Source organism: Abramis brama (genome assembly GCF_963993115.1).
Source record: "Abramis brama genome assembly, chromosome: 16".
NCBI classification, from domain to species: Eukaryota; Metazoa; Chordata; class Actinopteri; order Cypriniformes; family Leuciscidae; genus Abramis; species Abramis brama.
Window position 1 is genome coordinate 5,582,242 of NC_139978.1, and position 12,506 is coordinate 5,594,747.

The 12,506-nt window shown below is 39.0% G+C and overlaps 1 protein-coding gene across 4 annotated transcripts in view; it reads left to right on the top strand.

Annotated features, from left to right (window-relative positions):
* Positions 1-12,506, top strand: part of vps13a (vacuolar protein sorting 13 homolog A) — an 82,832-nt gene that overhangs the window by 10,801 nt on the left and 59,525 nt on the right. For 3 of the 4 annotated variants that reach the window (XM_084138333.1, XM_084138334.1, XM_084138336.1), the window contains exons 16-23: positions 1,017-1,111; positions 2,257-2,399; positions 2,885-3,086; positions 4,593-4,707; positions 4,980-5,116; positions 5,273-5,405; positions 5,483-5,600; positions 9,046-9,190. In XM_084138333.1, coding sequence (XP_083994459.1) covers positions 1,017-1,111; positions 2,257-2,399; positions 2,885-3,086; positions 4,593-4,707; positions 4,980-5,116; positions 5,273-5,405; positions 5,483-5,600; positions 9,046-9,190 — 1,088 coding nt within the window. Of the gene's footprint in view, positions 1-1,016; positions 1,112-2,254; positions 2,400-2,884; positions 3,087-4,592; positions 4,708-4,979; positions 5,117-5,272; positions 5,406-5,482; positions 5,601-9,045; positions 9,191-12,506 lie in introns of those variants that run through there. The other variant, XM_084138335.1, reaches the window with a different exon arrangement.

Genomic DNA, 12,506 nt, shown 5'->3' on the forward strand with positions numbered 1-12,506 from the left:
TGATCGGCCTGCATTGACACCATTATATGAGAACTGAACTGAGCTGGACGATGACATCACTTTTGCGAATTTTTTTTTCTTTTTCTAAATGTCGACAAAAAACTATTGCGAAATGACGGCGTTTCCATTAACCGATGTTATGCGACTAAAACATTCATTTTATCCTCTCGCGATAAGTAAAATCATTCCAAAAATCATGGCAACGGACGTTGGTAGGTTTATGTACTATATCCCAGCCACCGCACTAGCCATTATTATTAATTGAAGGAGATGTATGTGTGTTTTCCAAGCATTAATGGAAGGAACGACCCTTATTATACTTGTGAGCGGCACATATGAGGTGTTTCTGGGTGTTTCTCCCTCATTTTCGAGGTCTTGATTGTGGCATTTATTTGAGGTTTAGAATCCATTATTCCTGTAATTCTTTTGTCTTTTATGAATTTATTAAAGAGCTCTGTCTCGTATTCTGTCCAAACACACCGCGTCATCTACGTCAGGTGACCTGTAAATGCGCAAAAACTGTTTCCATTGCAGTTTTGCGAAATATTCCTTTTTCGAATTGCCTGAAAAACACCTCATGCGAGCGTAAAAACTGTTTTGCGATAAATGGGAGTTTTTGCGAAATTGATGCGTTTCCATTGGGCGTATTTTCAATTCGCAATTGCAATTTGAAGGGTAATGGAAATGTGTCTACTGTTTTCTCCAGAGCGGCTATACATATATATAAATGAACTAAATTAATAACTTTTTTACAACAAAAAAGTTTTTTTTTTAACTTACTTATGCTGGACTGTGACGTTATTTTTTTCTGTAAACATATTTTGTTTTGCATTATTTTCCTGTTATCTCTGTAAAGCTGCTTTGAAACAATCTGTATTGTAAAAAGCGCTATATAAATAAATGTGACTAGAATTCCACAGAACGCTCTGCAGATTCATGTGATTCCTAATATTCCACAGAATCCCACATGTATGTAGATCTGTTTCTGATGGATTTTCTGTTTCATTCACTCTAAGGTTTTGATGGGCTAATGACCCCAGCAGAGAAAGCCAAACTGTACGCTGCCATTGGATACAGCGAGACAGCCGTCAATCCTAACCTGCCAAAAAAGGTTAATGACAAACAATCATAGCATATATAAATCCAGTTTCCTCTTATAGATTTAATTTAGTGTTAATGCATTAGTAGTGCTAATACTTTTAGCCTTCTCACATAAGCAGGACATTCCAGTCAATTAACATGATTCAGCTTAAAGGGATAGTTCACCCAAAAATGAAAATTAGCCCATGATTTACTCACCCTCAAGCTATCCTAGGTGTATATGACATTCTTCTTTCAAACGAATACAATCAGCGTTATATTAAAAAATGTCCTGGCTCTTCCAAGCTTTATAATGGCAGTGAATGGCTGTTTCTGTTTTGAAGTCTATAAAAGTCCAGATGCACTTCTATGATGGATAGATGCACTTTTATGATGGATAGATGCACTTTTATCATGGATAGATGCACTTTTATCATGGATAGATGCACTTTTATGATGGATAGATGCACTTTTATGATGGATAGATGCACTTTTATCATGGATAGATGCACTTTTATCGTGGATAGATGCACTTTTATGATGGATAGATGCACTTTTATGATGGATAGATGCACTTTTATGATGGATAGATGCACTTTTATCATGGATAGATGCACTTTTATGATGGATAGATGCACTTTTATGATGGATAGATGCACTTTTATCGTGGATAGATGCACTTTTATCGTGGATAGATGCACTTTTATCGTGGATAGATGCACTTTTATGGTGGATAGATGCACATTTATGATGGATAGATGCACATTTATCATGGATAGATGCACATTTATCATGGATAGATGCACATTTATCATGGATAGATGCACTTTTATCATGGATAGATGCACTTTTATGATGGATAGATGCACTTTTATCATGGATAGATGCACTTTTATGATGGATAGATGCACTTTTATGATAGATAGATAGATGCACTTTTATCTTTATGATGGATAGATGCACTTTTTACTTTTATGGACTTCTAAACAGAAGCAGCCATTCACTGCCATTATAAAGCTTGTAAGAGCCCGTCTGAAAGAAGAATGTCATATACACCTAGGATGACTTCAGGGTGAGTAAATAATGGGCTAATTTAAATTGTTGGGTGAACTATCCCTGTAAGAGGTTTAACTTTATGTAAGTCATCACCCCTCTGACTTATATTTTTGTTTGCAGTTTGAAAATATGAAGATCAATTTCCAGCTTCTCCGCCTGTCCCTGTCAATCAAAGAGAGCCGAGAGAAGCCGGAGATAATCAAACTGTCCGTCATTGATCTGAAAGCCATGCTGGCTCAAAGACCTGCGGCTCAAGCAATAAAGTACGCCTTCTCTTTTCAATTCATATCATCTCCGTTAAACTGCTACTCTCATTTTTGTTTACCACTTCTTTATTACAGTTATCAAATGCTTGAATCCCACTTTCATTTTATTTGAAGGAATTGTATGTGTTTAATACAACTTAGCTGTTGATTACCCCAGAAAATACTTTTGATTTGTTCCTCAGTTTGTGAAACAAGCACAAAACCTGTTTACTCTAATGCCCTTACAATGGAAGTCTGTAGGGCAAGATTAATAAATCTTGCAGTAACTTTCACATGATTGACACCAGAAAGGGAATTTTAGATAAAATGTACAATTTTAGACAGGTGCACGTTTGGCTTTTTAACTCTTCAGAATGTCTTTCCACACAGACTTCCTTTGTGAGAAAATTAGCGTAAAAAGAATTTTTGTTGATTATGATGTTGAAAAGATGTTTGTGATTTGTGTTTGTCTCAGATGTGTGATATATGTTTGTTTTATTCAGGATCTCTGCTCAGCTGTCATCGTTTGAAGTGTCGGGTCTCCCACGAGGCAATTCGGCCCCTGTCCTGCTGTCGCCACGCCATGTGGACGGGATGAAAGATAAGACTCTTCTGAACCTCATGTTCGAGACGAACCCGCTGGACGCGAGTGCGGACCAGAGACTCCGCATCGAGTCCCAGGCGCTGGAGATCATCTATGACGCTGTGAGTGTCAGGAAGCATCTCTCTATGCCAGGGATTCACAAACTGTTATTTTTTTGTCAGCTGAATCCATCTGTCATACAATATTTTCTTGATTTTCCTGAGATTTTAAGTTAAAAGTTAAATAATTTAACAACACATTTGCATAATCACGGTTCTGTGATGTTGGTTAATGGTCACATGACATGCAGATAAATAAATTATTACATTTTTCTACTTTTAAGGGCTGCACAATTTGGTCAAAAATGTATTATTTTGTCATTGTGATTTGAAAAGCTGATTGATAAACATTTAATCTCATTTGAACATGTCTATATATTGCTGCTGCTGAGACATCCAGGCAAAATGAACTAAGATGCCACGCTCTGATGCCAATAGAAATAGTTGCTTTTTGATGGTGTTTACATACGGAGCACCTAAAGGGGACATGGTGATGGAAAAATAATTTAAAGGACAAGTTTGGTATTTTGCACTTAAAGCCCTGTTTTCAGATCGTTTCTGATGAAATAGAACGGTTAAAATTAAAATTTGGACACATGCTGCTGTCCAGAGAATTTTAGGTTTCTTTCGCTTTCCCCCCCCCCCACCTACAGAATGGAAGCCTATGGGCACTGGAACAATCCTTCCAAAAAACGCATTAAACTTTCATTTACAAAGACGTGAAACTCACCAAGTGGTCAGGGGTGTTCACTGATATGCTCACACAAAAATCGCTGCAAAAGATGCTTTCCAACAGGTTTTATCGTAGTTTTTGTCCGAGTTTTTTTTGTTTGTGTTTGACAAAAACTACGATAAAACCTGTTGGAAAGCATCTTTTGCAGCGATTTTTGTGATAAACTTAAATATATATAATATATATACTGTATATAGTTATTGTAATAATATATATATATATATACACACACACACACATAGGTATATATATATTGTAATAATACAATTGCACTGTTCAATAGAAAAATTATATTGGATAATAAATAACAAGTTACAATACTAATATTTATGTCTTAAATTCTTCACTTTCAAATGTTAAACCCTCAAACTTTTATTTTGGTGGAAAACTGCTGAGAAGGATTAGTTCACTTTCAAAAAATGTTTTGCTGATAATTTACTCACCCCGATGTCATCCAAGATATCCATGTCTTTCTTTCTTCAGTCGAAAAGAAATTAAGGTTTTTGAGGAAAACATTCCAGGATTTTTCTACACAGAATGGACTTAAGTTGCAACCAACTATTCCAATGTTCAAAGAAGGTTCAAATGTCTCAATGCAGCTTCAAAGTCTCGACACGATCCCAGTCGAGAAATATGGGTCTTATCTCGCGAAACGATCAGTCATTATATAAAATATATATATAATATATAAAAAATAAAAAATCTATAATATATATATACTTTTTAACCATATGCTCGTCGTGTACCATCTCTGAGATGCGCCACGCATTGCGTCATCACGTTGGAATGGATGGATCATGGCATGTTTATTAAGTGTGTTTTGTGTTTTTTTGTAGATGACAGTGAACAGTATGTCAGCTTTCTTCATGCCTCCTAAAGACCTGCAGCTGGATGAACTGACCAATGCCACCCTCATGAAGCTGGAGCTGTTCAGAGACAAGACCTCCACAGGTGTGTGTGTGTGTGTGTGTGTGTGTGTGTGTGTGGACTCACATGTTCACTAGACCGTTTTTGGCCAATATAAGCTGCAATGCTGAGCATGTCGATTACAGGCAAGGCCAAGCTATCATAACTGCAGATTTCCTATGCATTTTAGTCTTTTATAAGTTAAAATAACTTCTATTTATTTAAAATAAAATAATTTATCAAAATTGTACCCTTTATCTGTGGTTATTAAATAGTAGCTACAGTAGTACTAAAACAGAATTGTTCATTGTTGACAGGGCTGATGTACATCATTGAGACTCAGAAGGTTCTTGATCTGAAGATAAACTTCAAGGCCTCATATGTCATTGTACCAGAAAACGGCTTTTATGACTCCAAACACAACCTTGCAATTCTGGATTTGGGTAATTTCCAGGTAAAAACGGCTGAAATAACGGCTTCAGAGGAAAGAAAGCTCTTTAAATATTTGTTTTCTTGCACAATATAAATGGTGTTTTATAAATGTAAATATAGCTGTCTTATTATTTTAGAAAGTAATAAATGGTTAAAAGTGTGTGTGTGTTGTGTGCAGATGTCCAGTCAGAGCAGAGCGGACCTGCCTCAGCTGTCTGCGGTCAGCAGCACTATCGAGGACATCATGTCTCGAGCGTATGACAGCTTTGATATCCAGCTGAGCAGTTTACAGTTCCTCTACACCAAAGCAGGTGCGCAGACATGCACAGTAACTGATCAAAAGTAGACGTTACAGCGCTGTGGTTCATCATGCTGTGTGTCGCATCAGGTGGTGACTGGAAGAGGGCTCGTCCGCTGAGACAGTCTGCTTTCCACATCCTCGAGCCTGTAGACCTGAAGGTGGTCTTCAGTCGAGCCATGGTGGTCACGGACTCCAGAATGCCCAAGTAAGCAGGAATCTACATTTACATTTACATTTATGCATTTGCCAGATGCTTTTATCCAAAGCACATCTATTTGCACATCACATATTATTAGGGCTGCCCCCAAATAGTCGACTAACCGTTAGTCGGCTAGAAGAAGCTTTAGTCGACCAAAATTGTATTAGTCGTTTAGTTGCAGAAAAAAAAACATGGAAAAATAGTGGTGAAATCACACGGACAGATCGTTAACGGCAGGAAATCCTAACATTTATCGACCTCAAATATGGCTTATCACTTGAAACATGTAAGAAGCTGCACTTTACACGTCCGCTCGATCTAATGTTAACCTAGACGTGTGCTATTATTAGGCGCATATTCAAGTGTTTGTGTGGAGAGCGCGCTACTCCATGGCATATAGGCGCCAGTCACTTACATTTAACTTAAAATACTCCATCATTTTTGGTCATACAGATAAGAGTAATGCAAACTGTAAAGGGTCTACTTTTATTTCTGTAAACTCACAAAATGTTGTGTTTTTGTAAAATAATGGTGCTTGCTGTCGATTCGGTCTTGAACTTGAGCGCATCACATAAATGAACCGAAACTCATGAGACATGAGAAATATTTCTATAGAAAGCTTGACATTTTTACATTTGAATGAACATAAATATTCTCCGATTATGTAATCTGTATGAAACATGCATATACGCACATCCACTACTGCGAAGACCACTCACCATTGATGACTTAATCCTTGCAGCCGAAAACACAGAAAACATTACCAATAAATGATTAAAATGTTTAGACAGTCTGATTCTGTTTTTTTTTTTACGACACATTCATAATCATTACGTTTGCCGGTGTGCTGTGGCAATTAAAGGCGCTTTATTATGACCGCCGCTAGCGTAGCTAGCGAAAGCGGTCATATAGGGATTGTCAAAGTTTTTTTTTTTTTTTTTTTTCGTCATCTACTGAATTTTTCGTCAACGATACCAGGGACACCGAAACACCGGGGAACATGAAATTTGGTGGGCATGTAGCCCCACTAGACTTTTACGGAAAAATTTCGTTTGGTCCCCGGGGGCCACTCCCCCCCCGTGCTGGGCCCCCCCAAACCCAAAAAATGCAGTTTTTCCTAAATAACTACCTGAACCGTGGCACCGAGGATGAAGAAATTTTTATGGTATGTTGCTCTTAAGGGCCCACATCAACCTAGCCCATAATCACTCATTTGTGATTTGCGCCCCTCCCATAAAAAATGAAAATGCAATATTATTCTGCTTTAATCGCCCCTATCTTCAGTTGAGATGTTCAGAACTGCACCATATTTCATGTGTATGATTAACTTGACATCCTCTGGGGGTATGCTAAGTTTCGTAGAATTTCATCCATGGGGGGGTATAAAATAAATTCATTTATGTGCACATTTAGTGACTGTACACTCATCGGCCTGTAGATGGTGGTGTTGAGCGAAGGGTTGCTGGTTTAGGATGATACTGTCACTAAGGTTGCCAACTGTCCCGAATTAGGCGGGACGTCCCGCATTTTGGGCCTAATTTATTTGTCCCTTGCGTGAACCTCCCGTGTCCCGTTTTTTGACAAGCTGATAAACCACTGACTGATACAACAGCAACAGCAGCAGTGCTGACCACGACACTTGAGAATGATCACCGACACCTGTCATCATCCAATCACAGCTTTTTTTAATCACTGTTTTGAGACAAATCATTGTTTGATTTGCGAACATCCTCTGCCGTCTGGTCGCTTCCGCTTCAAGCCGGACTCGTCTCGCGCTAACGGTAATTTCCTTTCACTGTCCACGTTTTGATTTCGGCTAATCAATTTTGGCGAATGCAAACAACGTGATTATTGTTCATGAGTCTAACATCCAGCCACGCAAGAAAACATGTAATCTACCTGAGGGAATAATATGCTCAAAAAACATTTCTGATTATTATTAATGTTTTAAAGCTTTTAGAAAGTACATTGAAAGCTTTTGTAACATTATCTTAACTGTCACTTTTGATTAATGTAATGCATCCTTGCTGAATAAAAGTAGGCAATTACTTTCTTTATTTTTTTTCCCAAAAAATAATCTTACTAACCCCAAACTTTTGAACTGTAAGCCTAGTGTATAATGTTAAAAAAGCTTTCTATTTTAGATAAATGCTGTTATTTTGAACTATGGTTTGTTTGTAATGTGACTTTTTTCATGTATGACATTAAAATTATTTTTAGAATTAAATACATAAATAGGTTAAGCAATACAAATGTGTTTATGTCTGATAACCTTTTAAACACAAACTTAACTGCAGACACTGAAATGACGTACACTGTGTGATACAGTACAAATATTTTGAGTGTCCCTCATTTTCCTATAAATAACCACGATTGTCCCGCATTTTCCTTTTCTGAAGTTGGCAACCCTAACTGTCACACACACACATGCAGGAATACAAACAAACGCAAGCATGCACACACACTGACATCCACACGCACAGACACACACCCATACACACACACATACAAATCCACATGCACAGACACACACACAAACACACACGCGCACACACATGTACGCACGCATACATACACGCACAGACACACACACACACAGACACACACATACACAAACACACACACATACACACACACACAGACAGACATACACATACTACTACTTTTTTTAGGTATATACATAAACACGCAATACAGCCAAATTGCTCCACGTCATTTCTTTTTGTGGAAAGCCAGTGCAGGCCTGAGCGGCGGTCATATTTTGTACCGCCATGCGGTACATCTAGTTATGATTTATGGCTTATTAAAGGGATATTTCACCGCTGGAAAGATGGATGTGTATTTAAATTGGGTCATTTATGTAGTAGAAATGTGAAATTATTTTAGAAGTTGGAGCCTTCTAGACTGAGAAAAGCCAGAAAATGTATTTCTGGCTCATGTGGATGAAAGACAACAACTCCCAGAATGCACTTGCTTCGCTGCCCTACGAGGCCACTCCCAAGCCACGCCTACCGGTTACAGAGGGCAGTATCGGGAGAAATGATACAACTAGGCGACTAGTCGACTCGAAACTGAAAAGACGGCGTTTTATCGTGAGATCCCCCTATGGGCGGGTTGAAGACATGTGGAACGAGCTCCTCCTACTGGCTGGAGTCTCTCGCCTCTGGACAGAAAAGCCTCCGATGCTAAATGACGATTTTTGGTCATCTGAGGTTTTTTTCCAGACACACAATACAGAAATCTCTCGTCTCAGGGGGACATGAGGGAGGGAAGCATGGTCACTCCAAAATACTACTAGGTTTCTACTGATACAAAGCTTAATGCTAATCGGTGAAGTATCCATTTAATATTAACTCGCGATTAGTCGACTAATGGCTTAAATGAACGACTACTAGTCAAGTAGAAAAATCATGCATAGGTATATTTGTATCTAATGTTTTTTTTTCTTCAGGTTTAAGATTTATGGTGAGCTCCCTCTGCTGTCTCTGCGTATCTCTGATGATAAAGTGCGTGGCGTCCTGGCGTTGCTCAGTAGTATTCCTCTTCCCGAGAGCCGGCCCACTCCTCAGACTAAAGGCCCACAGGTTACACCCAAGGTAATTCAAAGAATGCTTATGGGCAGGGCTGTACGTTAAAGGTGCTGTATGTAACCTTTTTACTCTACTAAAGCATAAAAATACCACAATATGTTTGCAGATATTTAGGAAACATGCTAAGTTCACATACTCGTTTCTCTGAAAAACACTTCTACAGCCAGTTATTTTACTTATTATTTTACACGTTCCGGTTTATTTAATTACTAACCTTGATTTATTAAGATAAATTATGGCGGCAAATCAATGACAAAAAGAATCGAGCGCACAACTGATGCTGGCGCGCGCAGTAAATGACTTCCGCGAGAGCATAACAGATCTACACGCGAGGAAACGGGCTCATTCAAACCCTGCGCGCGCGCATGACATCTCCTCTGCACGCAATACAAGCCCTCGCGCGCGTGCATGATCATTCCCCACGCTCTCGCACTTGATCTCCTCTCGCCTGCTGATTTTGCTCGCTCGAACACTTTTATTTTTGCCAGTCGAGGGGCGGGACTTACTGTTTTAATAACCTCAAATGTCATTGGTTACAATGTCATTGGACATCTGTCCTTGACTTCAGACATGAGACATGTTTTATTTATTTATTTATAATAATGTGTGATGTGATTTAATGCATTGTTAATATAGAATAGATTCTTACCAGATACTTTATTAACAGGAAGTCTTACAAGTGATTGCATTGTGTTGTTAAGAGATATTTACAGACTGTAATGGCACATTTCCATGGTTATTAGCATTGTAAATCTACCACCAAAATTATTATACATTTTTTACGTAATATAAATGGTTCATTAGCCTATTTTCTATTAAATGTAAAAGGGGTTCTGCCTTCTCAAGTTAAGATACAGTACACAGCATTAATTATAGCTTACAAATGCCTTTTCAGAATTTGCTACAGAATACAGAGAACAAAATTGAACCCAGCAAATTATTAAACCCAGCTTAAACCCAGCAAAGTAGATATTACAACATTATATAGTGATATTAATCATCTAACTTTTTGTAAGCGAATAACCAAATAAGATAAAGTATGAGGCAAGTACAGTACACAGCATGAATGATTACACCCCATCTGAACATAAAATATCTACAAAAATAAATAAAAATAAATTCATGCTGCCAGAACCCCTTTTACATTTAATAGAAAATATAATGAACCACTCAAAATTGACATAATAGTAATACACAGGATGATAACAAAAAGCTCTCACAAAAACTCTGGCTTATTGATATAAACAAGTAATTTATCTTTCATCCAAAGCCCTTGTTATATTTACAACTATTTAATGGACACTTTTTACATTTCTGAGGTTCTCAAATCCAATATAATTTTGGTTGGGTAAACGTTAATAGTGGTTAATGGGAGTATAGTGGTAATGTAGTGGTGAACTACAGCAAATATGACTTTGCATTCCCATTTTTCTCCAATTTCTTTTAGATATTTTAATGCCAATAACACAAATCATAGTGTTATAAAAATAAAATGTAAAAATGTATAAGAATTTTGGTAGATTTACAATGCTAATGGAAATGTGTCATTACAGTCTGTAAATATCTCTAAACCACACAATGCAATCACTAGAACGACTTTCTGTTAATAAAGTATCTGGTAAGAATCTATTCTACACTGCTCAAAAAAATAAAGGGAACACTTTTTAATCAGAGAATAGCATCAAGTCAGTTAAACTCCTGGGATATTGATCTGGTCAGTTAAGTAACAGAGGGGGTTGGTAATCAGTTTCAGCTGCTTTAGTGTTAATGAAATTAACAGCAGGTGCACTAGATGGGCAACAGTGAGACAACCCCCAAAACAGGAATGGTTTTACAGGTGGAGGCCACTGACATTTTTTCCCTACTCATCTTTTCAGACTGTTTTTCACCAGTTTTGCATTTGGCTAGGGTCAGTGTCACTACTGGTAGCATGAGGCGATACCTGGACCCTACAGAGGTTGCGCAGGCAGTCCAGCTCCTTCAGGATGGCTTATCAATACGTGCCATTGCCAGAAGGTTTACTGTGTCTCCCAGCACAGTCTCAAGAGCATGGAGGAGATTCCAGGAAGACAGACAGCTACTCTAGGAGAGCTGGACAGGGCGGTAGAAGGTCCTTAACCCATCAGCAGGACCGGTATCTGCTCCTGTGCGAGGAGGAACATGATGAGCACTGCCAGAACCCTACAAAATGACCTCCAGCAGGCCACTGGTGTGAATGTCTCTGACCAAACAATCAGAAACAGACTTCATGAGGGTGGCCTGAGGGCCCGACGTCTTCTAGTGGGCCCTGTGCTCACTGGCCAGCACCAGGGAGCTCGATTGGCATTTCCCATTGAACACCAGAATTGGCAGGTCCGCCACTGGTGCCCTGTGGTTTTCACAAATGAGAGCAGGTTCACCCTGAGCACGTGACAGACAGGAAAGGGTCTGGAGAAGCCGTGGAGAATGTTATGCTGCCTGTAACATCGTTCAGCATGACCGGTTTGGTGGTGGGTCAGTGAGGGTCTGGGGAGGCATATCCATGGAGGGACGCACAGACCTCTGCAGGCTAGACAATGGCACCCTGACTGCCATTAGGTATCGGGATGAAATCCTTGGATCCATTGTCAGACCCTATGCTGGTGCAGTGGGTCCTGGGTTCCTCCTGGTGCACAACAATGCCCGGCCTCATGTGGCGAGAGCATGCAGGCAGTTCCTCGAGGATGAAGGAATGATACCATTGAAGGGCCACCACGCTCACCTGACCTACATCCAATAGAACACCTCTGGGACATTGTGTTTCGGTCCATCTGACATCACCTGGTTGCACCTCAGACTGTCCAGGAGCTCAGTGATGCGCTGGTCCAGATCTGGGAGGAAATACCCCAGGACACCATCCGTCGTCTCAGTAGGAGCATGTCCCGACGTTGTCAGGCATGCATACAAGCACGTGGGGGCCATACAAACTACTGAGAACCATTTTGAGTTGCTGCAATAAAATTTCAGCAAAATTGACAAGCCTGCTGCATCATTTTTTCACTTAGATTTCCGGGGTGTCTTTGAATTCAATCCTCTGTAGGTTGATTATTTTCATTTCCATCAAACGATGTGGCATCCTTTTGTTCATAACACATTACCCAGTTCATATTAGTATAGATATCCAGCATGATATTTTTCCCCATTGAGATCTGATGTGTTTTCAAAGTGTTCCTTTAATTTTTTTGAGCAGTGTATATTACCAATGCATTAAATCACATTAAACATTAATAAATAAAACAAATCTCATGTCTGAAGTCAAGTGAATTACGGGTCATTGGACAGGCGTCAAATCACAACTGACTTC